Here is a 27,181-nt window from a genome sequence, read left to right as displayed (position 1 = left end):
CATTTTGCAGGCAATTTCAAAATGCATCATTGTTAGAGCCAGACCTACTGCAGTAGGAGCTGCTGCTTTACGGAAAGAAACAGCTATAAAGTTTGGGATCCTACGGGGTTTTGAACGCATTAGGAATGTGATCCCGACATAAAATGAGGTGCCAAGATAACATAAAAGAAAATTTAATTAAGCCAGTATTGACGCCGAATGTTGTTATCCTAACCGAAAAGAACTTCTCCGCAACATAAACCATTTGTGCGTAGCATTTACAATTTTTAAATGACAGGGACACATTTTGGAAACGTAGCGAGACCCCTCAAAGGCATGTAATTCCCATCTCACCCAACACTTCTCTGGGGCTACCACCAAAGGCCAAGCACATTACCACAAATATAACTCAAAATGATGCACTTTGAGACCAATCCTGCCTGGGTTTCCCATTCGGAAGCCCCACAGCCCAGGCTACCAAGGAGCAGGCAGCAAAAGCTCACGTTTTGGGGCAGCGCATGCATAGTTCACACCTACACCCCAGATCTGCCCTGGGGTGTAGTTCACAACAAAATTCTTGGTTACTTCAGCAACGGCACTCTCCAGCCCCGCTTCCCATACTGCATCACAGCTGATAGAGAACACGCACACGCGCACCAGGACACACAGATCCCCGTATTCCACCTATGACAGGACTCTTGCCATGAATTTCTTAGTTGGACGCAGCCTCACAAACAAATCCCTGACTTACTCAGATCAAGAACTCTATGGGAGCAGGAACATTTCCTATTTATTACATACGCAGCATCCAGCATAGCGAAGCCCTGCCTGTCTACCTGCTGATATAGAGCACGCTGCTAATGGGACATTTATGTTAAATCTATGAGTAGCAATCCTACATACGGATATCTAGGTCTGATTTGCAGAGCGGATTTTATTTTATCTTATCTAACTTAATAATCCACAACTGTACAAAACCTTGCAATTTATAACTGTGAGACAAAGATAATACATTTAAATCTGATGTGTCCATGTTTTTTAAAAATAATTATTTAATACATAGAAGAGCCATGAATACTTTCCTGTATGATCTGGGGAACCTAACTCATTCAAGCTTTGCTTCTGTGGGATTTTTAATTTGCCACCAGAAACCTCAGAGTAGCTGTAATTTCAGCCTGGGAATTCACAATTATTGAGTGTGTGACTGTGTGAGTGTGAGTATTGAGAAGATACTTGCCAGCTGAAACGTGTACGCTTCTGCAACAGTTTCATTTAAAAGTAATCATTTCATTATCCAATTTGTTCTGAACGTCATGCATTAAAATACTACACCTTCAAGTAGACTGACAATATATATTTAACTTTCATTAAAAATTAAAGATTTTTCAGACAGTCTTTGCAATATTTAATTACAGTTTGATGACTTGAAAGTTCTTCTATATAATTCACTGTTGTAAAACATAAATGATATATTCAACATTTGGGTGGGCTTCTGTCATGTGTCGTACTTCGCTTCCTAATACGCATGCAGTAACTGAAGCCATTGCAACTCTGAAATAATTTCACTTTAAAAAAGAAATAATTAAAAAAGAAGAGGAGGGAGAATTTAGCCCCTGACCCCCCCAAAAAAGTCAGAGCTACACATGCCACAGTTTTGACATGACAATGCCCTATTTTTCGTAAGCAATTATAGTCATGCCTAAAGAAATGATATTAAAGAAATTAATACGTAAGCAAACATGTTTGCGTCTAAAATAGCCTTTCGCTCCCCATTTTCTAATCTATTCAGAGAACTTTTGTTCTTAAATCCTCCTTTCTCAACTTCAGTGCACATTCCCCAAAATCTGTAATTTGCACTAACTTTGTTTTTGTAAGACTTCCTGAAATCAGACAGATTTTTTTTTAAAATATATATATATGCACACACTCTTTTTCATTGTGAATGTGCTTTAAAGCTACACGGTAGGTTTTACAAATAAACTGTATCTCGGGGTTTCTTTTCCCCTTTCTCTCCAAAGACCCTCTGATGACTTGATAATAATGAGAGACCAAGAGGTCAAACAGTGCCTTAGGATGAACTCTTCATATGCAAGATGCCTTTGTTAAGAAAATTATTTTGAATCCGCTGCTCTACATGAGTTCAGGGCTCTGTTTTCAACAGGATTATGAACAGAGGCTTTTGCATTTCCGTAATGATAGGAAAGCTATTTAAAGATAATATTTATTGATAGTCTCTCTCATATGGTCTACAGTGAACACATAAGCTCCAAAAGGACTAAAAAGAGTTCATATATCAGGAAGACTTTGTTACTTTTAACACAAACTAACCAATCTGTGCCTGAAAAACAAGGAATGACAGCAAATGCTGTCCAAGATTTGTTATGAAGGAGGGTATGTTGCTGCTGTTTTAATTCCTACAGGGAATGGGCTCTGCTTGGAAGTGTATAACAGAGTTCAGATGCATAGTGGATTCTCTAGTAAAATTCATCCGAGTTCCTTTTTTCTTTTTCTTTTTTTTTTTTTTTTTTTTTTCTGTTGAAAGTCTTCAATAGCAGGAAAGGATGTTTTGGGACCATCAAAGAGAGTTTTCTAAAACAAACTCAGCCCTTAGAGCTTTATGTTTTGCTGTAGAAAAGAAACCCAAATACAAGCCAAGAGTTTTTTTCCCTACAGACAACATACAGGGACTGACTTTTCCTATCGGTACAAAAAAAAAGCAGCTTGATGTTTTTCCTAAATAAAATTTAAGAATATTCTTTAACAAGTAAAACAGATTAGGAGGAAAAAAACATATCTTAAGGATTAAAAGGTTTAAAAGCAATCCCAACTACTGAGAAGAAACGTATAATAAGAGAAAAATATTCCGACAGGAGCAGAAGGAAAAGCTAGAGGAACAATTTTTTTAAAAAGAGAGAATCGATTTGTTCACCTAGTCTCTTTGTAAAAATACTGTTTTCATACAGGAAAGTATTTACTGCAGGTAGGCACGCACGCTATTACTCTGTTTAGGAAGCTAAAGAGCAAGCTCAAAATTAGGCTTAATCCCTTGACAAGGTCTGCTGCCCGACCGCCCTCCCCGAGCCCGAGCTCGCCGCTCCCCGCGCCGCGTTTCGGGGACTTTTCCGATCGTGAGCCACGATGCGGCCGCTGCAGCGGGAGCCCCGGGACCCGGCGGCAGCGCGACTTCACCCCGGACAGCCCCAGCCCCGCGCCTGAGCCGCGGCGTGTGGTGGCCCGGCGGAGGCCGGAGGTTAATTCTTACTAATTAAGCGGCAAAACCTGCCCCAGCCCGGACTAGGACGGCGGGAGGGGTCCCCTGTATTTTTCGGAGCTCCCAAGCCCGGCGGCGGGCAGGGTCCCGCGGGGACCCTCCGCGCAGCCCCGACGCCGGGGTCGGTCCCCGCGGCTCGGCGCTGCAGCCCCCGCCGCTGCGCGGGGACCGGCCGCGGGTGCGGAGCGGGGAGCGCAGCCGTGCCCCTCGGGAGGCGGCAGCCCCTTCCCCGCCGGGGCCGAGCCGCTGCGCTGAGCCTCGGGGGCGGGTTTCGCCTCCGCGGGCCGCCCCGCCGCGCTCCCGGGGGCCGCCCCGACGGCTGCCACCCCCCCACACCCCCCCGCAACACCCCCACCCCCTTCCGCTGGCGTCCCGCAGCACCTACCTGCTTGGTCATGGAGTCGATGAGTCGGACGTAGAAATCCTGCTCCGTCCTGATCCCTGAAACAAGGCAGAGGTGTGAGGAGCGGGGTCGGCCGGCGGCAGCGCGACGGGTGCTCCCCCCCCGCCCCGCCGGGGCCGCCCGTGTCCCGGCTGCGCCCAGGCACCGAGCGCAGGGATACGCGGAGCGGAGGGGAACCGGGGCAGCGGGTCCCCGGCCTCGGGTGGGCTTCCCAGGCGAGGAGGCGAGGGGAGGGCGGCCGGCGGCGGCGGGGAGGGGGGTGGGGGGGCTGACACCGGGGGCTCCCAGCCCTTACCATTGCTGTAGAGCAGCTGGAGGCGGTAGTGGATCCCGTTGTTGGTCTTTTCGCTGTTGGCTTCCTAGAGTCAAAGAGGACACGGGAGGCCAGAGGAAAAAGACAAAAAAAAAAAAAAAAAAAAAAGAAATGTCTGTGTTCATACATATATGAAGCTTCTCCATCACTCGCATGCCGGGTGCCTCCGGGGCTGGACGGGGCAGCTCTCAGCCCCCTCCTCTACCCCGGGAACAACGAGGGATGAGAGGACACCCCCTCCCCGGCTGCCCCCCGGGACGGGCGAAGAGTAAAGCGCCCGGGAGGCGGCGGTGGCTCCCGGGACGAGCCGGTGCCGCGGCCCCGGGGGAGCGAAGCGGGAAGGACCCGGGAGAGGCGGCCGAGCCCCCGTGGGCGCCGGGCTACTCACCTTCTCCTTCTCCACGAAGCCCACGAAGGCGGTGCGCTCGATCTCCACGGGCTGCCCCTGCCGGTCGTACAGAGCCAGGACGAAGTGGAAAAAGTTGGACTTCCTCAGGTTGGAAGGAGGCTGCTTCTCGAAGTGAGCCCGGGCCAGACCCACTCCGCTGGGACCAGAAAGACGCGGGTTAGCGGCAGCCCCGACGACGCGGCCTCAACACCCCCCACCCCCCCCCCCGCCCCCCAGGCGGCTCCCGGGCCCCTGCCCTCCCCCGCCGGGACCCGGCCGGGCTCCCCCGGGGCTGAGCATCCCCCGCTCCCCCCGAGTCGCCCCGGGGCTGAGCATCCCCCGAGTCGCCCCGGGGCTCTTCCCTCCGGGCGAGGGCAAAGCCGTGCTCAAGGGCGGCCACGCCGAAACCCCGCGGAGCCGGGAGCGGGGCACAGACCCGACCCCATCCCGCCCTGCGGTGAGCCCCAAAAGCCCCAGGCAGCCCCCCCCATTCCCACTCCCACCCCGGCACCCACCAACCCTCCCCGGGGGCCGTGCCCGCTCGCAGCCGGCCCTGCATGGCGGGGGAGCCGCGCTCAGCCCCGCCGGCGCGTTGCCCCGCGGAGCGGCATTGGTCCTGCCACTTCTCAAAGTCGGCTCCGAGCTGTCACCCGAGCGCCCATGTGCCTTATCTTTCAGTTTCAGTCCTGGCAGCCTTTCCTCCCCTCGCCGGAGTGGTGGGTAAACACCGCGACGGCAGCCGAGGAGACAACTTGAAATATTTCAGGGTTGTCCCTGCAGAAACTTTCCCTTCCTTAGAGGGCTCCAAAGGGAGGGGTGCGGGGCGAGGTGGGAGACACCGGGAGATGTCAACATTAAACTTCTTAGCTGATGCCGGCTCCAGGGCTCAGGCTGCGAATCCGGCTTCAGGGGATTGTTTTGTTTGGTGGTTTTTTGTTTTTTTTTTTTTTTCTTCCGCGGGGAAGAGGATGGGGAGAAGGAGAAATGAGAAAGCGAGGCTGGGCGCAGCTTCACCAAATCCACCTCCTGTTTGAAGGGATTTATTTTTTTAAAAAAATATCTAAGATAAGTGGCAGTGGTTTTACAAAGGGGGTTCGAATTAAATTTCTCCTCGAGAAAGCTTTGCAAAACTCCCTGCTTATCGGAGGAGGAGAAGGGAAGCTGCTGATTCTGACGAGGATAAGAAAGCGAGGTAGAGAAATATATTTTGGATACATCCGTGCACAACTCGCTGCTTATCGGAGGAGGAAAGTGTCATTTGGAGATTTTAAGACTAAATCAGCAGCAAACAGAGTTTTGAAAACTCCTTCCTCCGCGCGAACACAAGGGGCTAGAGAGATTAAAACCCACCTATTCCTACCTAGCGAAACTCGCCGCTTCCTTTTATTATTACTATTATTATTATTTAATAAAAAGTCATTCCTACGGGACAAGAGGGATAAATATTTAACTGGCGACATCTACGCGAAACTCACTGCTGTTAGCAGAGCTCCAGAGCCGGCTTTTTGTTGGTGCAGGGGGAAAGGCGCTGCCCGCGGGGAGCAGCGCTGCAGGCGACGTGCGCCCCGGGGCGCGGAGCGGGGCGCGGGCGCGGAGCCTGCCTACCTCTGAGCGGCCGTGCTGGCGTCCAGGACGCCGGCTCCCTGCATCCAGGTCCGCACCGCGTTCATCCCCGCGCCGAGGGGCTCTTCCTTCATGCTGCTCCCACTCCGCTGGATGCTTTCCTGAATCCCAAACATGAATCAGAAACAACGGCGCAAATCTTCCTTCTTTACTCAAAAAAAAAAAAAAAAAAAAAAAGTGATGAAATCGCCAGGCGGACTGTTATATATGGGGGTTTTTTTCTTTCTTTTTTCTCTCTCTGCAGCTGATCTCTGGAATCAAAGCAAGTCAGAGAAAGCAAACACAGGCACGCACATTAAAAAAAAAAAAATCCAGAGGCAATCAGAGCCCGGTTTTGTTGCTGCTGTTTGCTGCGTGTGCAGTTTGTTTGGGTGCTTGGAGGGGCTGGCAGGGTGCTGGGGGTTGGTTGCAGCGCTCGCAAGCCGGAGGAGTACTTGAAGTCCCTTTTGTATGAAGACACCCCTCGGATGGCAGCAGGCAAAAAAAAAAAAAAAAAAAATCTCAGATGGCAGTTTAAGAAACAATAGGACGAACGGGAGCTGCGGCAGGCTCTGCTACATCAAGTGTCATTTTCCAGTGACAAGAGAGGCAAGTTTCCCCCCCCCTTTTTCCCCCCTCTCTTTTCTTTCTTTCTTTTCTCCCTCTTTCTTCTCTCCTCTCCTCTCCCAGCCGAAGCGCTCTCTCCTCCCTCCTTCAGCCGCGCAGGAAGCGAGTTGCCGGAGCCGGGCGCACGCCGGGAAGGGAGCGAGCGGGGCGCACCCGCGGCGCGGACGGACGGACGGACGGCGGGAGACCCTGGGGCTCCCAGTGCCCGCGCCCCCTCCCTCTCCCGCAGCGCCGGGGCGGACTCGCCGTCTCTCCCTTTGGGAGCCACTTTGACTGTCCCCGCCGCCGAACACGAGCCCCGCAGCCCCGGCGGGCGGGGGGCGGGGCCGCCGCCGCCACGCCCCCTCATTTGCATCGCGTCACCGCTTCCCCCGCCCCACACCCGCGCCGCCGCCGCCAATGGCCGCCCGCGAGGCGCCGCCGCGGGGGCGAGGCCACGCTCCCTCATTAGCATAGCCCCGCCCAGACGCCCCGCTCGGGGCCGGGGGGGGGGGAAGTTGCCCCAAAGCCCCCCCCGGGGTGGGGGCGGGGGGGGGGCATTGACACAGACACGATCGCGCCTTTGTTCATGAGCGCCGCGCTGCTCGCCGGGGACAACCGGGGGTGCGGCGGGCACAGACGCCCCCCGGCCCGCACCGACACCCCCTCCCCAGCGCCCCGCGCCGCGCTCCCCGCTCCCGCACGGCCGGCGGGGACGAGCGGCAGCGCTGCTCGCGAGGGTGGCAGAGCCCCCCCCAACTCCACCGCCCGGGGCCGCCCCCCCGCGCCCGGCCGCCCGGAGCCCGGGGTGCCCCGCCGGCGGAGCCCCCCGCCCGAGCCCGCCGAGGAGCGGCCGCCTCACGCAGCGGGGTTACTCCCAGCGCAAACGCCGCTGGAAACGCGCGTGGGGAGCCGGGCCGGAGCCGGACGGGCCCCGGGCCCCGCCACCTTCCCCTCTGCAAACCCCTAAATCCCGCCGAACCCCCAGAGCTCGCCCCGGGTCCTGCCCCGTTCTCGGCAGCCGTGTGCTGCTTTGCGGCAGAAACACACCATTTCCGAACAGGACAGTTCACGGAGAAAGTCCAATTTATTTATTTTTTTCTAGGAAGTCCGATTTTTTTTCTAGGGAAAAATACTACTAATGAAACCAATTCCCGCGCTCGCCGGGGAAGCGCTGGGCTGGCTGCGCGGCGGCGGAGCGGGGGCAGTTTCCGCACCTCTCCGCGGGCTCCCCGACCTGGCACCCGTCGGTTTCCCGGCCTCAACCCCCATCCTTCCCCCCGCGCAACTCCCGCACGGTTGTTGCGCCGCTCCCCTGCGCCCCGGGCTCTGGCCGCGCAAGGGAGTGGGCTGCGTGGGTTACGCAGTGCCGGCTGCGCGGGTGATGTCTCCCCAAAGACAGGCTTGCGCAGCTTTTGCACACTGAAATAAAACAAACCTTGGTGCGTCCCGGTAAGCCGGGCTACTCGCCCTCCACGCGGCGATGTCTCATCGCGGAGGCTCGAAGGGGACCCCCCGACCCCGCGTTGGGGAGGGCAACCTCTGAAGTGTCGGGGTTATGTCTGAACTGCTCCCCCGCTCCTCCATCCCCCTCCCCGAGGTGCGAGAGGTGCTGCCCCGGCAGCGGCGGGGGAGGACGGGGCGGGCGGCTGCTCCCGCGGCTGCTGTCCGCCCCTTCCAGGGGCTGCGCGGAGCCCCGCGGAGCTCACCAACTGCCCGTCCCGAGCACAGCTAAGGGCCCGGCCCGGCGAACAGGCTCCCCACGTCCAACAGGCTATAAGCACCGGTACAGAGCTCCGCAGGCACCCTAAGGCAGCCTGACAGCTCTCTCGGACCCTCTTCAGCCCCCCGTCCATCACTCTGGGAACAGGCTAAAGCTCGGCCTGAGAGCTCTGGCTCCCGGGCAGGCTCAGCCCGCTGCCAGCACCTCACTGGCAACGAGAAACTGCTCCCGACCCTTGGCTCCGGGCGAGTCCGCACACAGAACATCCCCATCCAGCATACGCCACGCGCTCACACAGGAACCCTTACGGAGAGCAAGTTTTCACATTCCCCGCAGATGATATTTGAATTTTCACACAATCCTACTGTGTCATATCTCGGGGACATGTGGAGGAACACAGACATACAGCCATACATGAATATTTACGCCATAGGTATTGCATAGGAGTAGTTTGGCCCCTGCAGCACTCTGGCTTATTGGTCGTCTTCAGGCTGCTGCTGTATCACTCGTATCATATCCAGCCTAAATGCCTCCGTGGTGAGATACATTTTGCAATTAAGAGCTATTTGCACCTGCACTGATTGCTCCTTTCCCAGGGCAGGGATCTGCCCAGGGAGGAATAATGCATTTGAATCAATATACCGAGCAGTTGGCAGATTTTGCCCTTCAAATCTGTTCAGGGGATCAGGGGACCGTTTCCATGCCTTTTCCCGGATGCTGAAGGGAACAGCATCCCAGCAGCAGTCTGAGGGCACCTCCATTGGGCGGGACAGCCAGCCACGACAATAAAAGTGACAAGTTCTCCACTGCTTTCCTCCATGTACACACACACGTGCGTGCCTCTGTGCCCAACACACAGGCGAGGCTCCTCCTGAGGGCTGGGGAGATGCCCCACCCGGAGCTTACGGGTAGTCTCAAAGCCACTAACTAATTGCTGCAAAGAAGAAAGAGTTAAACACTGGCTCGACCCCCACAGGAGGAGTGTGAAAGAAAAGCAGAGCTGAAACAAGGAGGGGGTGAGAAAGTGAGGACTTGCGGGGGGGGGGGAAGGAAAAAAGAAGAAGGAAAAAAATAAAAGACCTGGCAGCAGGCAAGGAGACTTCTGTGCTCCATCCACACCACAGAGGCCAACCTTAGCGTAACGGGGGTTTTATTTTAAAGAATTCCCAGCCGCCTTTAGCACTCACTTTCTCCACACCGCCTGGGTCTGCTCTCAGGTGACCAAGGCCACCGCACCCCAGCAACTGCCACAGCAGAGCCGCTCTGGGTGCGCACCGCTGTCATCCCGGGTAGGAGGCCAGGGCGTATTCATGTGGCAAGCTGAGTTTGTCCTTTCCTCGGCATGGCAAACTGAGCTGGAGGACACGGGGGAGTCCTTGGTGGGCTGGCCGGGACTCAGCGTTTAACTGTTTTGCTGCAGAAAGAAACTCAGGCACACGGCAGCGAGGCTTCCCTACGAGCCCGAGTTAAATGCTCCCAACATACAACGCCGAATAAAACACACACAGATTTGCAGGCTGCGATTTGCTCCCAGGGGTGAGTAAACACTTCACTCCCAAAGTGAGTGAGAGATGCACGGTTGAGCTGTGGATTTTACCCCAGCAACACAAATCCATGATCTGCAACTTCACAGCGCGGGCAAGAGCAGCTTACAAACTGGACCAGGACATGGTCACAGTGTCCCTGGTTGTGACAGATAGCAGGGATGCAGCAACGCTGGGATCCAATTGCCAGTGGAAAGGAAAAGAGGAGGAAAGGGCTCTGGTTTGCTTGATCAATATAGGAAAAAACAGGGCTCCTGGGGTACCACTGGTTTTGAGGCCTTTGAACAAGGGGGCCATGGAAGGAGGCTTCACTCCAGAGGACAAACACAACCCCTGTGAGGCTGGAGACAGAGGTCCCAGAGCTCAGGAATCTTTTGCGTGGGGAGAGGCCTCTCCCCTGCCCTGACACCGTTTCCAAGTGGGCTCAAGGCCCCTTTCGCCTCTGACCTGGAGTTTATCCAGGATAACTCCCTCCTCCTGCCTCCAGTCCCCGCTCCCTCTGCCTGGGCTGCCGGCACAGGGGCGACAGTCAGGCCCCACTTCCCTCTGCCCAGACCCCAAGGGTGGGAAGAAGCAGCTGGAAATGGGAATTTCTGCGAGAAAATCCTTCTGCTCCCTCCTCCCTGACCTTTGCAGCTGGATGAGGCACCCCCCAACGGGACTGTGCTCCTTCCTGCCCTTCTCAGAAGGAATGGGGGGATGTGGGAAAAGGGAAAAGCAGCCTCTCCTCTCAAGGTGGGACGGAAAGCAGAGCACTCGGTGTCTGAGCACATACCTGTACTTTCTGCTGATGCAGAGGTGGAAAGGGCTTGAGGGTTTGGGAACACTTCACTTGTATCCTCCCCAGCAAATATTTTTCATGAGTACTTTCCTTATAGCCAACAGGCTCCTGTTTTGATCCACAGATAAATCCAGTGTCTGCCCTGGCAGGCGATAACACTGTTCAGCTACATGGGGTATTGTATTCTTTCTACCTGACTTGCTCCTGTGGAGATGGAGAAGAGGACAAAAAGGCTCAGAGGACTGGGATATGATGCTCTGCCTGCCCTGTTCAGGAGGCAGCAGGCTGGATGCCTCTGGGACCAGAGGGTCTGTCCACAGCACAGTGATGGCAGAACCCCACTTCTACCCTAGCTGCCATGAAGAAGCAACCTAGACGGAAACGTTTCACGCAGGAGATTTCCTCCTCATGTCTCCCCTGCACCTTGGGGACTGGAGCTGGGGACCCCCGCGTTGCCTCCCGTCGGGCAGGGGGATGCTGCCGGCCCTGGGGCAGGGTTAACTCCTGCGGGTCGGAACCAGCGGGGCGCTGAGGGAAGCGTTTGCCCGCCAGACCTGCAAGGGGTGGGGGGGAAGGAGGGGACACCCACCTCGGAGTGCCCGGGAGCGGGAGGGGTGCGGGACCCCGGGGCGGGGAGGGCTGTCAGGCGGCAGAGAGAGTCCGACGTGTCGAAGCCTCTCCCAGGGACCCGTGGGAAGAAGGACGGGACGGGAGGAAACGCCCCCTCCCCGAGCTCATTCCCCCGCGTTACCGCCCGAGGCAGAAGACCCCGGGCGGGGCGGGGCGGGGCGGGGGGGCGAGCAGAGCTGTGGCGTTACGTCGGGGCGAGCCCGCACGGGGCTGCGCGGCGGGGGACAGGGAAGAGGGGAGAGAGGAGGGCACCCCCCTCCGCTCCCACGGGCCGGGCCGGGCCGAGGGGGGGGCAGCCCCCCCATTCCCCCCTCCCGCAGCGGGGCCCAGCGCCCCTCGGGGGGGGGGGGCGGTGCCGGGGCCGCCGCGCCGCGTGGCCACGGCGCCACCTGGCGGCCGCGCGGGGACGCTGCTGCCGCCGGGACCGCGGGGACGCGCCTCGGGGGGCGGGGGGGTACGGGGGGAGAGAGAGCGGCTCCCACAGCCCCCCCATCCCCGCATCCCAGCCCCCGTCCGTCCCATGGGGTTCCCGCGTCCCCGCGTCCGACAGCGAATTGATGCTGAGCCCAGAGGGCGCGGAGCAGAGCCACCCCCCGGGCTGGGGAGGGGGTGCTGCGGGGCACCCCACATACCCGCGGTGCTCACGGAGCCTGCGGGGCTGCTGGTCGTGGGCAAGGGCACGGGGTCCCGCCCCGCCGCTGTCAGCCGTCGGAGGGGTCCGCTGTCAGCTGTCCTGGGGCAAAGGGGGCTGCAGGTGTAGTTGCCCACCCCTGGCCTGGCAGTGCCCCCAGGCCCGACGCCCCCTGGGACCCTCCTGGCTGCCCTACACGTGCCGAAAGGGCAAACCGTCCCTACAGGGGGTAACAGCCTCTGCTTGCACAGCTAAGAGCAGATGAAATCTCTTTCTTTGGCATAGTGCAATTTCCACCGATATACTAAAGATGAAGAGCTGCAGATTTCTGTTCCCAACTGTACTCACACAAGCCTGCAATATGTTTAAGGCTAGCTTGTATTTATTTGTTTATTCTGGCAGCCACTGGACAGATTATGGTTATTTTATCACACAAAATCTTGCTATGATTTTTACATTGTCAGTTCAGCAAAGCATATAATCAACTGCTATTGGCTTCAGGGAGATGTAAGTACATGTCTCCCATTTAAGAGGAAAGGGAGAAACCCAGAGGCATGCACTCCCTCCCTCTGAGAGGATGAGTTTAAGCATATTACATGGAATGGATTTAACCATCTACTAAAGTTGTCACACGCTTTGCTGAATCAAGACTGAATATTATCAGAAGTATTTAAGCGACTTAAGAATCTGCATCTCCTTTTAAACACATAAACTCTGAGGACTTCGCGTGTTGGGATTTTGACTTCAGAGGTGCACAAGCTCTCTTGAGGGGTGTACTCCAAAATCCCAGGCTCTTTCTTCAAATAGGGGAGCAATAAGGGAGACACATAACTGGCTGGGTTGGCAAGAGTTATGTTCTCTATGACTAGGACCTGACTGCTCAGGATTTGGCTGCTCTTTTTGTGCTGACCATTTTGAAACCTATTTTCTCTGGCATTCATGTTAGCATCAGAAAGTCTTATGATTTCAACAGAAGCAGAACTAAGTTCTTCATCTGGGCTCTGACATTTTGCCTGGAGCTGGAGACACACCTTTGACCAGTGAGATTTTGCCAGAACAGAGCATAGAAGTGTTTTGGTTGCAATGAAATTTAAGATGCAAAGAGATACTCACTTTTATAAGTACTTTCCAGTGCCTTGGACAACTTGAAGTTCAAGTCCCCAGTTTTGCATGATCCAGAAGAGGGGATTTCTTTGGTTTTATCTTTGCCCAGTATCTGTGTGACTCAAGGCAAAGACATCCACCCCGACTTCTCACATCCCTTCTCAGGACCTTTTCTCAAAAATATTCAACCTGTGTGAAAAAGTAATAAAAGTTCTGGTAAGGAGACAACCAGACAATGCCTGTTATATGGGAAGGAAGCACCACATTCGTTAGGAACTCTGGGTTATCCCATGTTAATTAGAAAGTCTGTACCTGTTTTAAAGTCTGCATTTCAGCAGAGCTAAAGTGTGCTTAAACACTCTCCTGAACAGAAATTTTTTGGAAGTTGTTGTTCACTACCTAGCATTTTTGCAGGGAACGAGAGACATCGTGGTACTTATTCAAGCACAACTCACACTGACTTGCGTAGGAAAAGGGTAGCCTGTCTGAGCAGGCATCTGTATGTGTGTGTTTGTTCCATATGCACACCCATTCATTATGGATGATATACAAATACTGCTCGTGCTGCCCGAGCAGATTGTTATGGTAAGGCTCACATCCCACTGATCTCACTGCAGGGCTTAGGAAGCGTTCAGAAGCCTCCCAAAATGCGTTACAAACAATGTAGGGAGAAATTACTTCCTCCAGCACTGAAACAGTCATTGTCATGGTGTGATGAAGGAGCTGTTGAACAGACACAGCAACAACGCTGGAGCTGGATTTCAGCCAGGGTATTTCAAGCAACTTGTAAAAAGTTCACTGATTCTTTAATGACTCCACCTGGTTAGAGCAGGACCTCTGTTTTATGTGCCTTCCAGAAGATATGTTGCAAGAGAAGTGTGTCTTAGATGATATGAATCAAACCGGTTCCTCTAACATCATGTTGGTCTGGAATAGCTGTTGACCTGATGGAGTGTTAATGGGAACATTTATTTGTTTCTTTATCACTACAAAGATGTCATATATACTTACCCTGCTGCTGCCACTGTTCCCAAAGGGCTGTCAGCACAAGAGCCATTATAACATGACTGCCGGAGGTAATTTTTCTTCCCCCCCCCCCCCATTATTTCTTCAAATGAAGAAAGAACTTGGATACAAAAATTGCTGGTAAGAGAGCAGTGCAGTGTGACGTGAGCCAAAGAAGCTTTTCTAAACGCCTGTCAGTCTCTGGTTTTATTGCTTACAGAGCACAACACACGCAGCCTGGATGTGTCTTGGCACGGGTGCGAGTGCTGCGCCTGGCACAGTGAGGATGGGATTTGCCACTAGGACTCTTGCAGTTCATGGAAACAAACGGGTGAAGTTTGCATGGCACTGCGGGACCACGCAACTGCCCTGGTGGAGGGGCTGCATTCAGGTGATACACCCCATAGCTTTGAATTTCTTCGTATGTCTGGCTTATATAAAGACTTTAACATGGAGTGTTTTGGTAACACAGTCATTAGTAAATAAAAATTAGGCAGAAACCAAATGTCTTTACCTGTGGGGGAAAAAAAAATAATCCCATCGCATTTCATTTGTGTTACGCAATGACTTGACAGTTTAAGGAAACTGCTAATGGGACCTTTTACTGCTAGGTCACTAGTTCAAACCTGGCTCTGTCAGTAATGACCAGGAGTATCTGATGAATGCTTGATGACGTGAGATTAAAATATGAGTCTCAATCCATTTATCAGTAGAAAAACCCTTCAACAACTTGAGCCCCTTAAAGCTAATCCCGATAGAAAAGACTGCAAGGCTGGAGCACGCACAAGCCGCCCTCAGCCCTACAGTACATCAAGTTCAGGATGGGGGCATGCAGATGGAAAAGCTTATAGCAGTGATGTCTGGGCAGAACTTTTCTGTGCATAAACAAATCTACTAGTTAATACAGTAAAATACACCAGTAACATCACAGTATGAGAGAGCCAGATCCTGTATCATTCTCAGAGGGAAAATGATCCTGGCGTATGGGGGAAGATGCAAACATTAGGAAATCCAGGATCAAGAACTGGTTTATGCTAGTGCCAAACCCAGAAATTCACAAATTTGCAAGCTGAAAAGTTCTGTTTGAATTTCTCAATATTGTAACACTACCATAAAGCTGAAACTCAAATGTCAAGGTAGTGTTAGGGAATTAGTAAATGTCCTTTTATTTTCACTGGGATTTTTGGGGTTGTTTGTTTATTTATTTCTCCGAGACCAACAGAAAAATTAGTTATTGCCTAATTCAGTACTTCCCAAACTGTCCTTTGCTCTCAAAAAGCATCTCTGGCAGAATTTGGCAGCCGCTGACGGGTAGAGACCAAGGGCTGATGTCTGAGGAAGAAGCAGGCGCCGGCCCGCGGGCGCCCAGCCTGCCTCCAGACTAGCACCAGCGCCAGGTGCACGCGCTAGACGTGGTCTGTAACACACATGTGCAAGGTCCAGCTCAGCAGCGTTTCCAGGACCTGCTCTGCACCCTCCTGAAGTCCCTCAGTGCTCCTCCTTCAGGACTCAACTTAGAGACCCAGAAAAACAGGGGGACCACTGCGAAAGGCGGGGGAGTGTCCGCCACAGGCGCTGGCACCATCCACGAGTCCACGCTGCCTGCTCCCAGAATAAAGTGCCGGGAAAGACTCGCATCCCTTGTAAACTCACCAAGTGCTTGCAGAGCATTTACCAGCCCTTTAGAGTGAAATTAAAAAAGCGTGAGGGCCATCTGGCGGGAGGAAGGAGGGTGTTTGACTTTACCTCATTGTTCTCCGCGTTTGTGCTGTGGGCTAAATCCAGCTGTGGAGAGCGCTGGCTGGATGCTGAGAAATTGGGGAGCGCTAGAGGGGCCGAGATGGCATCACTTACCTTGGTAACACGCCTTGCACCTCAAAACATCCTTTTTAAGGGAATTACATCTGTGATGACGGTGTCACCACCTAAACATAACACACTTCTGCCAAGTGCTTCTGCGTCAGGGATGGAGGCAGCTGCCGGGGGCCAGGGGCTGGTGCGCGGGGGTGCACTGTACCTGCAAAAACATCCGAGCGCTGGCTGCAGCACAAACACCTGCCAAGGATGGGAAGTCTGGTGCTGCAGGCAGGGAAAGGCTCCTCCGCACTCTTTGCAGGGTCAGAACAGGAATTTTTCTGCCCAGTAAAGCTCAGCACTGAATCACTGAAACCATCAGTGTTTACCTGACCCCTAGAAATCCTGCGGGACTGGGACTCAGCCTTCTCTGCCCACCATTTCAGCAGGTACAGTGCATGCTAGATGGGAGTGCTGGAGTTACAGATCTCAAACTGCAGCCTGCAAACAGCACCCTAACAAGTGCGTTCTCTAACAAACAGGAACACAACTGACAGTCACCTTTTTCAGGGTGTGCAAAAATGATCTGTCCCTCTTGCTTGCATTTGGTTTTGGTATCTGGAAAGAGAAATTTCATTCATCACTCTTAAGTACCATTTATCAGAGAAAACAAACTTACTTCATCAGCAGAATCCAGAGCATTAACCGCTACCTGACATCTTCCTGCAAAGAAAAAAGTATCAGTGCCACCCAGGAATAACGTGAACTGCTACCAATAGCCCTGATCCTGTTCCATGTGTGCTAGTGCTCACTTCATGCACTGCACAGTCTTCTTGGACCATAGACTCTGCAAACAGTGAAGCCTGTGCTTTACTCTGTGCCACAACAAGGCTTCATACCTTAATATTTGGGGTAGTTGTTTTTTGAACTCAGTACCTTCCAGGTGGAAAATTAAAAATTAAGGCAAAAAAAATTTCCCCCCATTGTTCCAGGAGTCTTAGACACACTGGGAAAGTGCTGGACAAACAAACACTAGCCATGCAAAAGGCAGCAAGGTGCTGAATGGTGGGTCTGGCAGACCCACAGCATCTGCATTGCACAAACAGCCCACACAAAACACATGCAGAAAACATCTTATTGTATACAATACTCCTGTTGAGCTCTGCAAGGTGCACTCCCCCAAATCCCATCCCACCAGTTTCACAGCCACTGCTTCAGAATGAATTGAAACCCAGAGTTGAAAAGGCTGCTGTGACCCTTCAACTACATCACTTTGCTTCAGCAGACTCCAAGGCTTTGGAGTTGCGAGTATAAAGAACTATATTTCAATTCTAATTTTAATTTTGAAAGTTCTCCCCAGCTACATAAAATTTTATACAGAAGACAATATTACTGTGCATCTTTACACTTTGAGATCTGATCCATATTGATCCGCACACACTTCTTGGATCTTTTAAGGCTGCAGAAATGACAGTTTCCACACTAGTTACAAAATAATTACCCATAATAATTTAATAATGAGCTTTCCCTTTAAATTATTAACATAGGTAACCAAGAAAATTGTCAATTTTAACAAGTTTAAATTCAAATGATAAATGCCAAATCTGTGTTAAATGAGACCAGCAAATTAGCAATTAAAATATTTATGCAAGAAGGCAAAAGATATTGTATTCAAGGAGCTGAAGAGCAGTCTCCCATTGGAGTATTTGACAATGGCCCATGTTTGCATATCTCAGCTTTAAAACCCTGTGCAAAGGGAAGAGGAAAAAATATCTAAACCCATAATTGAAGCTGGACAGTGTTGATTGGCACCCAGTGGGATTTCACCAGAATCCAAGCAATTCTCAGAATACCCTTGGGTTATATTGAGCAGAAATCCTGACCCCAATCAAATTATTTCTATCATATAAATCTTTATCTGTGGGAAGCTCCAAAAAAAGGGAATTGCTTCATGGCACTAATTGCTTCGTCATTAAGAAGGGAATGGACTATCTGGTTTTTAAGAAAAGGGGTTTTTTGAAGCGGAAAGAAAAATACCCTTGTCAGAGCAGATCTCTGATCCCCTGTAAATGTAAATCCCATTTTTCCCAGCAAACTTCGCAGACATGAACTGTTAGCAGAGCATCGGGGAAACCGCTCGGATTTCGTTGATGAATTTAACTGTGGAATATTTTTTAAAAAAATTATTTCTCCCCCCTGTAAAACTCCCCGGTTTCTATTTAAATTTGCCAAACCGCACTGAAGGCACCCCCCGGTGCTGCGCCCCCCCCGCCGCTCCCGTCCGCGGAGCGGCACTGCCCCGCCGTGGCCACCGCGGGGGCTGCCAGCCCCGGCCCCGGCTTCTCCGCGGGCTTTCACACCCTTCCCAACCTCCCTCTTCCTCTCGCCTCCGTCTTCTTCATCCTGGTCACCTCTGTCATTGAAAAGGAGACAAGTGAGCCCTCTGGGAAGCAGCCCCGGGTCTTGGGGAAGTTTGGAGTCCCACTGCACGGGACCCTGAGGGGTGAAGTCTAAGCACGGGGCTTAATTTCATCCAGATGTTTTGCAGGGGTCGGAACACCTTCAGGACACATGTTTGAGGGTTGGATCCTCAGGAGCAAAGCACAGGTTTAGTGCTGGTTTTCTACCCAGGGAGAAGTTTGATCCCACAGTCTGATAGAGAACAAGGCCGGAGGAGCAGGAGCCGACCGCAGGCAGCACCGCCCTCCCCCCCCCCCCCCCCCCCCGAAAGCCCAGCACAAATCGATAACCTGGGTCTGAATCCAGAGGGAGCAATTCAGGACCCATCAGTGCACAGCCAGGCCCAGCTAATAAAACCCCACGAGGGTAAGACTTGTGTTTTCTGTTGAGATTACGGCAGCCCACCCGTCACCCCAGGCCTAGTGCCTGCCTCCAGGGTCGGGCAGCTGTCAGGACTCATCTAATATTCCTTGTCCACACCAAGGGAAAAACGTACCCTGTAGCTTCCTTTAGTTCTCCTCTTCAGATCTACACCTTTAGGAAAAAAAGGGGACCTGGAAGTCACCAGAGCCATCTTAAATGCAACCCTACTCCAGTGAGAAATGGCTGCACAGGCCCAGTTTTTGTGAAAATGCCTCTAACAGCTTCAGTCAGTCCTCACTGCCACGTGTTACAGCTGGACACAGGAACGGGACAGAGCAGAGCCCCCCGCTGCACCCGCTGAGCTCAACAAGGAGCTGACTTGCTTGGGTGCATCTTCTGCAGTACTTAAGATTAATATCGAAGTACATCAAAGCATAATGAAGAATTCGAGTGGTATTTACCAGTTGGGTTTGAGGCTTTCCTGCTGACTGTTTCCCACCACCTGTGCAAATGAAGACCATTACAGCCTTTTTTCCAGCAAGGTGACCAGATCAGCTATACCCAAAACACAACCATAGCAGGTTACAATTTTTCATTTTTCTTTACATATCAACACACACTTTCTAACACGGAAGGTCTTTGAGAAATTAATTTCCATCTGAAAACAAACAAGGGCTGAAACAGTTTACAGAGGAACCCATCTTTCAAGGACATTTTCTTTTAAATTGCACAATGTGGCTCTTAGCAAGGAAAATAAATAAAACTTAATCCCTCTGCATTCCAGCTGGCATTTTTTCCCCAAGCTAGAAGCAAACAATCAATTTAAAGAAAACTCAGACTATGGTCAATTAAGAAACTGTATGTCATTTCATTTACAAATACCAGATACCTATTCAATTGATTATTTTTATGCAGTTAAGTCAGTTTTACATTTTAAATTCCTAAGAATTAAGTCACTATCCACATCGCAGTCCTGGGCTTTTCACATCTGTTGCTGCAGAATTCTACAGATCATCTGGTCTTTGGCTATTGTATTAGCTCAGAGAGTTTCAGCTACCAGATTTATTTAAGGATGTGGATCATAAGCCTCCAGGAAATGGCAACCACTGGGAAAATTTGTGTCTAGTTACTTGTAACACACAGAAATCTTTTTCTTCTTTTTTTCTTTTTTTTAATTTGGGTTGGTTGCTTATGCATATAAATTGTTTTTCTTTTACGTATTTTCTCTTTAACCATGATGGTCATCTTCAGGTTTATGTGCATGCCAGAGATGCTCTCCAAGTTGTAGAGAGATCACCAAGTTTTGCAGGCTTTTTCTCTAAAAGACAGTGTTTGTTTTCAAGAGAATAATCAAGAACTCAGAGCCACAGAATACATTTGCTGAGTGGTTTATCAACTGAAACATAACTTCCTTTATGAAAACAGATGGAATTTCCCTGGCCAGAGTCCCCACATCGGCACTAGGCATTCCCAGGAACAGCCGTCCAGTGCTGCAGCGCTGAACCGCACCAAGAGGAGAAGTCACTGCACCTCTAGTCTTGGACTCTAGCAGGGTGCTAGCAAATGAAATAGCCATAGCTAAAGGAAATAAGCATTGTCAAAGAGAAAACTAGTATCTTTGGGGTGTGGGGGAGTGAACCGTGATCCTTAATGTGATTGAACACCCATTATCACAAAAAACAGGGACCAGTTAATTTCTGAACTCGGTATTGTAACACTGAAGAGTTTAGAACTGCCTTTGCCAACACCTTTGTGAGTGCAAGCAAAGCCAAAGAGATTGGTAGGGAAATGTATTTCTAGATCTGTTCCACAAATGTTTTTGCGGGGTGACATCACAGGCAAGACAGAATAAGCAATCCTTACAGGACAGACTTAGCTAGTATGCAACAGCTCCAGACACTGCAGAGGCTGGGAAATAGTGCTGGAAAATTATTTAAAGGTCTCTTCAGACAAATTTAACATGCAGGAAGAAAAAGAAGCCAACACCAATCCACTAGTTGCCTCCCCAGCCCTCCTCAGAGCAGCAGAAGCCAGCAGTGGTCCATAGCCCTTCCTTCTTGGGAACTTCCAGTGCAGCGATTACCGTGTCGTGCTGTGCCGTGCCGCCTGCTTCAAACCCAGCGAGCTCCCTGCTGTTTGCTCTCCTGAGCTGAACAAATCCCAGGAACATCAGTTTCATTCTAATTTAGCTACTTTCATTCTGAACACAGCTCACTTCCCAAAAACATAACATGCTTTGAACAGACAGTTCTCTTTCCCAAGCATGGTTGGTTTGGTTTTTGTTGTTTGGTTTTGTTTAGTTTTTTTTTTGTTGTTGTTGTTGTTGTTGTTTTTTTTTTTTTTTAAGACACCAATATCAACCTTCTTGTGTATCTTACTTGCTAGACACAATTTGAATTTTGAACCGACTGAAATCAAACTCCTTAACGTCCCCTGCCAGTTAGGAAAAGTTTTACAAGTTTGTTCTCAGACATTCAGATAGTTTAGCCCAAACTCTGGTCTACTTTAGGAAAAGGATTGAGATAACTTAGAAATTTAATTTAAAATGAATCAGGGAAGAAAGGAAAGGAACTTGGAATGAAGATGTTTTCCCACACTGGAAAACCTTGTGCATTTCAAGAACTCTCTGCCTTGGCATAAAATAAAGTGCTTCGTATGAATAAGGAAGGAAATAGATTCTTCTGCTGCAAAGCAGCTAAAAGTCAGGGGAGCTGAGAGCAGTGCAATTCAAACCAAGGCTTTCAACTCAAATTCCTAGCCACAGACTTGTTTGCTCTTTTCATGGAGTCATCTCACCTTATGTAAATGTATTTCCGAGCCCAGACCAATGGTCTCTGTAAATCAGCAGCGCTGGGATACTCAACAGGATTGACTAGACATACACCATTACATCACGTGATCAGCACTCCCTCTTCCAATAAAAAAACAACCAGCCATAAAATTTCCAACTGTTCCCATTATATCACCTGGCTGGAAGCATCTTTTGGAGTCCAAATGTTTGTCAATCATGCCACCATCAGAAGGGATCCACATGAAGATGATTTCAAGCCTCAGCCTACATTTACCCTGATCATAAACATTCAAAAAGCATTTTTTTCCCCCCATTTACTCATTCACAGCTCCAGAGAAAATCAACTCACAGCAAGCCATGTCCAAGAGGGAGTTCTGCACTAGGCAAAGCTCGGGGGTCAGAAGCATTCACCCAGATGCTCTACAGAGCACCGAGACACAAGGTTCATTTCATTCCTTACCTTCCTGCTCCCCCATGGCAGCCTGTCCCCTTTTTCTCCTGTCCCCCTTCAAGTTATGCAGTTTATTTCTTCTGCAAGATCTAATTTGGCGAGTTTTGGCAGTTCTCACTTCACCCCTGCACTTCCTGACTTGTAATATACAGCCTGCTTGGCTTATCGGTATTTCTTTTCCACCCACCCCCATTCCATGCAGGCTTATTTTTAAGTTCCTTCTAGAGCTAGCTGCCCCTAGTTTTTCAGAAAAAGATATTCTGTCAGCATTTTTGAGTTGGAAGAACAAAAACAAAGCAAAAATGAATACATACACACCCACATCCCCTCCTTGAACTTTCTAGTCCAACTGATTTTACTAACCTGTTACCTCTGCCTCGTGAACCCGCAGTTATGTACACACTCCACCTCAGCTTGCTCTCTACAAACAACTCTTTGTAATGGTGTTGGCATCTCATGAAGGTAATTTCCATCTTTCAAGAAAAGCCCTTTTCCTATGAACTCTCCACGCTAGCAGCCTCTCCTTTCTCTCCTCTCCTCCTTGAAAATACCCTTCTTACAGTAAAAAATGTGCATCAGAGCTGTTTTCATCTCATCATGCTCCTCTTGCCAGGCTGTAGAGCTCTGCTAAGGTTGCCTGAGCCCCATCCATTTTTGAGCACCCTCTCCAGCACAGAATAGTTGCTTTTGGTTCACTCCAGCGGGAATCTTGCAGGAGAGTTTCTCCTGAAAGACAGCACACACCTTCCTAGTCCATCAGGCTCCTTTCCAGTGCCACATCCATGTTTCCAACCTGCAGTCCTGGCAGGCAGCGCAGTTGTTGAATCTCTTGTAGATTCTTAATGAGCAGTCTCTCCAGGCACACTTACCTCTTACCAATGTTGGTGTAAATTCGTAGTCCTCTCCTCCAGCTTTTGTGTTACCAATTAGCTGTGAATAATTTAGGGTAGAAATTAAAGGTTTATTGCCAAGAAATAAGTTAGGCTTAGAAACAGCTTCTTGTCATAAGCAGTGAAGGCAAACCTTGTTTTTTGTTACTTTTTCAACACCACTTCCCATATTTATCAAAGTGATGATGGACATACTGTGTGGGATAGCAACAATCTGGAGCTGATGACCCCCGTGATCCCCTCCTGCCCTTGTGTGAATACTGTAGACGAGCACAAGTTCCCCTCCTCCCTTGTGTTCACCCGAGGTACCTACAGAGCAGTCACAACCCCTCCAACCTTCATTTCACAGGACTGACCAAGCGCTCTCCTGCTCCCGTTGGCCTGGGGTACCACTTGCTCCCTACTCTGTAAGTGAGGTGATCCTGCACAAAGTTCCTCACTGGTGTGAGGAACTTCTGAGGTCATTTTTCCACACCCAGGGGCAGCAAGCAGGGTTTCACAGAGCATCCTTCAAGAACGTATTCTGTGAATTGAGGCAGAGCATCGTGAATTGTTTCATGATGCTAAACAGCACTCTGTGACAGCGCTGCCCAGAAATTCCCCATTTCCCACCTCCACAGACTTTTAAGTGTGGCTAGAATGGAAACAGTCTGAATTATGCAATGCCTCAGTGTTCTGCTGTTGTTCTGTACTGGCAGGTGGCAAGGACCAGGGGAGGCCGGGAGGTACCACAACACACAGCATCAAAATGGAAATGTGGGAAGAGAGTGTGCTTCAGAAGTTCCACTGATCTCCAAGGGGAACAGAACTACTACTGCAGAAGAGCATCTCAACACATACTTAATTAGTAGAACTGCAGTACAAGAATCACATAACCAGGTGTAAAAATCTTCAAATGTAATTTATTAAGACATTCAGCTATGTCTGTCAGTCTACATCCAAATTTACTACTAAAAATAAAATAGTATCACATTTCACATTAGGAATACCGACTTTGAAAAACACTTGAGTCAAGCCTATCGTATAAATAAGTGACTAATTTCTCTTCATATCAAAATTCACATAAAAAAATTGCCTGCCCCCTACTCCCACCTATTTCCCCACCCCAGTTCTACTTGAAGCCATGATGCATGTAAAAATTTAGGTATGGACATGTCCTTGTCAAAGAAAAAAAGGTGCAAACCTATTAACAGCTTTAAAAGTGGCATTTGCGGAGTCTGATCATACACAATAATGTACTCATTCCCAAAGTGCAAATATCGCCAGAGTTTAATACTGTTTTAATTCAGCTGCAAGAATTAAACATTACACAGCACAGTACTGCAAGGCCTTTATCTGTGCCCTAAAACTCATCCCACTTTCCTCCTTCACACGGTAGCAGAGGTCAAAGTGTTCATTAGAGCTTTAGTTTACTTCATACAGCCCAGACTGTGCCCATTATTAGCAAAAGTTTCATATACATCAAAATATTGAAGACTCCGTCATAAAAGTCAAGAGTCACTATAGATTACATGAATTCAAATGCAATTGCCCCACCAAGAACACCCAAAGCATACACATGACGTATTAAGAGTGCTTCCATCTTCTAGTACAATCACTGCTGTTTTATCTTTGATTTTTGCTTACGTGCCATAAAAAAATTTTGTCAGCAAAGCTGCACCTCAGTCAGAGACCAGCAACGCACTGCACTGAACACCTCTCGGGTACCCTGGGACATGGCTGTATGCGATACCCTCTTCCTGACTGTAACACGAGCTAAAGTTCTGTCCGTCTGTCTACACAACCTCTTACACACCTCTTGTTCCTCTTATCCCTCACCTACACCTTGAAAACACTCTTTCACTGCAATTTATTTCCAGACATCCTTCCTATGCCCACAGTTCAGAGAGCTTCTGGAGTCATTTCTACTGCATCTCACTGGAGTTACCACTATCAAGCAGCCCACAAAAATCAGCATGGGAGATTATATTTTGACCAGCATTAATAGCTAAACTTCTTTCACAGCTGTGGAAGGATTGGTTTTCTTCTGAGTCAAACTTGGATCTCTGAAATGTGTTTGTTCCCACATCATCCTTTGTCACCTCAGGGCTGGACACAGACCCTTGGATCCCGAGCAGGGCACCCCTCTGGGGCTGCAGTTATTTCTGCAGCACAAGCTGCTCCCTGGCTGGCCTCACAGGGGCTGCTGTCACCGTCTGTGCTCTGAGCGCCCTCTGTCTGGGCACAGGCCTCCAGGCTGTCCTGTCCCTCAGCAGCCTGTCCATCGCTCTTGCCTGGGCTGTCTTTCACATTTGGCCCATTGTCCTGTTCGACACCGGGGGGCTCGGCTGCATCTCCAGGTCTGGTATTTTGCTCTGCACTAGAATTTGGCTGTTGAACTGGCTCCAGTCCCAGTCCTGGTAGCTGTGAAGGGCTCTTAAGTTGGCAGTGGCACAGAGGGCAGGTTTCTTGCACATACAGCCACTTCTTAAGACAACCCGCATGAAAAAAATGGCTACATGGTGTGATTACAGCTGTTTTCATATCCTGAAAGACACGAAAAAAGAAAGAGAGTATTATTTGCAGTCCCATTCCTCTCCTCTCACCCCATATATGTAGTAGGTCCACTACCCACAGAGGAGATGGAGGCAGTCCACAGGCAAGCAAAAGAATGTTTCTTCCTTCACACCAACAAGCCTCCACATTCAAATACACACACAATTCAAACACAGGCCAGGTTTGGCTGTTTGTATTACAAGGATTAGAAATTAGGCAAAAAGCTTCATTTATAAAGCATTATTAAACTTAATAAAAGCTTTTGTAGGCTGAGTCACAGGATTAATTGGCTTAAGAAACAACTGTGCAAGTCAAAACCAGCACACTTACAGACACAACCTGTAACAGCAGCAAACCAGAAAAGAAGCAGCACCCTAACTCTGTCAGCCAAGACCCATGTATTACTAGGTCTGGTGTTTCAAACACTGTCATTCAATCTGGAACCGATAGTTTTACTCTTCAAAGAGCTTGTATCAAGTTTGGAATCAATCCAAAACTCTATGAACTGCACTCTACTAATTTTAGGGTGGTTCTTTCACTGTCATATGTAACCACAATTTCAATCCAAGAGAAAGAGACCTTGGAGCTAGAGGGGTGATAAAGATATTACTTTCAGCATTGATTTCTAAGGTCCTTACATCTGCTAGCTTACATTAGAAAGACACTTAACCTTTTGATAATTAGGTTTCTGTTATAAAACTGACATTGCACATGAAGTTCAAGTCGCTATGTCTACAGAGACTGAGCTGCTTCTATGGAGTAATAACAAATCAGCTACTGAGTACACATTGTCCTTCAGTAACAAAATCTTCCACTAATGAAGAAAGGGCACATTTGCTGTTACTACTGAGACCAGCTCAACCCCCACACAAGAGGTTTCAAAGAAGCTCAAGGACACAGTTTGTTGCATAACTGAAGAAAAAAGAATGAAAGCTTAAACACATCCAGCCTGTATCTTTATTGGTTAAAAACTATTTCAGTCCAGCACTCCAGATCAATTTACACAAAGCAGAGAACTGGGTAATCCAAGTAGCTTATTGAGCACAATATTACACATTAAACATGATTCAATTAACTTATTTTCCTAGTTGCAGACTGAACCTGACAGTCTAGAGGTATTTAAGTTCAAGTCAATCTTTTGACACTTCCATTCTTACCTGGTAGCAGATAGCACAGATATCATTGTGTTGCTCCAACTGCTCTTTTGTGGCAACAGGCAGTGATTTGATCTTATTCACAGCATCTCTGCGAAGAAGGAAACTTTTCCACCCCAGTTGGGCCCGCAACCACACATTGTAATAGGAGTGAATGAAGATGATCACAGAACCCATCACAGTCCATTCACCAAAGATCGTTTCCGAGACACCATATGCCACCACACAGAGAGCAACCAGGAATTCCAGCAACCGGTATGTGCCATTTACGTAATAGATCACATCATCCATATTTTCCACTGGTTCTTTTCTGAACTCCTCCACCATAAACAAAACATAAATGAAGAGTGTCCCAAGCACCTGTAACACAGTGCAAGACTGTGAGCTCAGCATTCAGTTCTGAACTGGAGCTAAGTCATTCAGCATTGTCCACCAAGCTCTGTACACACAATGCTCCCAAATCAAACAGGGCAGAAGCCCCAAAGTAGTAAAATTGTTGCTGAACTTCAAGACAAACAAAAGTCACTCTTTCTTACAAAGCATTTAAGCTTGTTCCCAAGTACCTCCCCTTCTGTACTGAGTCCAGAATATAGCTTGAGTTGATTAAACAAAAGTGCTGAGCAGCATGAGGGGGGATTTCATAAATTTAATAATAAAAAACGCAAGTTATAACAAATAGTACAAAACATTTCCTGTATTTACACTATTTGTTTTGAACATCAGACTACTTTCAAAGAGCCACAGCTAAGTAACAATGCATAAA

At 49.7% G+C, this 27,181-nt stretch overlaps 2 protein-coding genes across 19 annotated transcripts in view; both read right to left on the bottom strand.

Moving 5' to 3' along the window:
* The window catches only part of EBF1 (EBF transcription factor 1), a 283,869-nt gene extending 277,024 nt beyond the window's left edge, over positions 1 to 6,845 (bottom strand). For all 16 annotated transcript variants that reach the window (XM_074915724.1, XM_074915728.1, XM_074915735.1 and 13 more), the window contains exons 1-4: positions 5,960 to 6,845; positions 4,355 to 4,511; positions 3,949 to 4,012; positions 3,636 to 3,691 (exon numbers count right to left, since the gene is read on the bottom strand). In XM_074915724.1, the coding sequence (XP_074771825.1) occupies positions 3,636 to 3,691; positions 3,949 to 4,012; positions 4,355 to 4,511; positions 5,960 to 6,093 (411 nt within the window). In that variant the 5' untranslated portion in view covers positions 6,094 to 6,845. The remainder of the gene's footprint in view (positions 1 to 3,635; positions 3,692 to 3,948; positions 4,013 to 4,354; positions 4,512 to 5,959) is intronic.
* Positions 6,846 to 24,236: 17,391 nt separating this feature from the next.
* RNF145 (ring finger protein 145) overlaps positions 24,237 to 27,181 on the bottom strand; it is a 47,115-nt gene continuing 44,170 nt past the window's right edge. For all 3 annotated transcript variants that reach the window (XM_074916118.1, XM_074916119.1, XM_074916116.1), the window contains exons 10-11: positions 26,422 to 26,778; positions 24,237 to 25,255 (exon numbers count right to left, since the gene is read on the bottom strand). In XM_074916118.1, coding sequence (XP_074772219.1) covers positions 24,812 to 25,255; positions 26,422 to 26,778 — 801 coding nt within the window. In that variant the 3' untranslated portion in view covers positions 24,237 to 24,811. The remainder of the gene's footprint in view (positions 25,256 to 26,421; positions 26,779 to 27,181) is intronic.

The sequence above is a fragment of the Athene noctua genome, chromosome 12 (assembly GCF_965140245.1).
Source record: "Athene noctua chromosome 12, bAthNoc1.hap1.1, whole genome shotgun sequence".
Taxonomy (NCBI): domain Eukaryota; kingdom Metazoa; phylum Chordata; class Aves; order Strigiformes; family Strigidae; genus Athene; species Athene noctua.
Note: the sequence above shows the minus strand (reverse complement) of the source record. Positions and strands in the feature narration are given on the sequence as shown.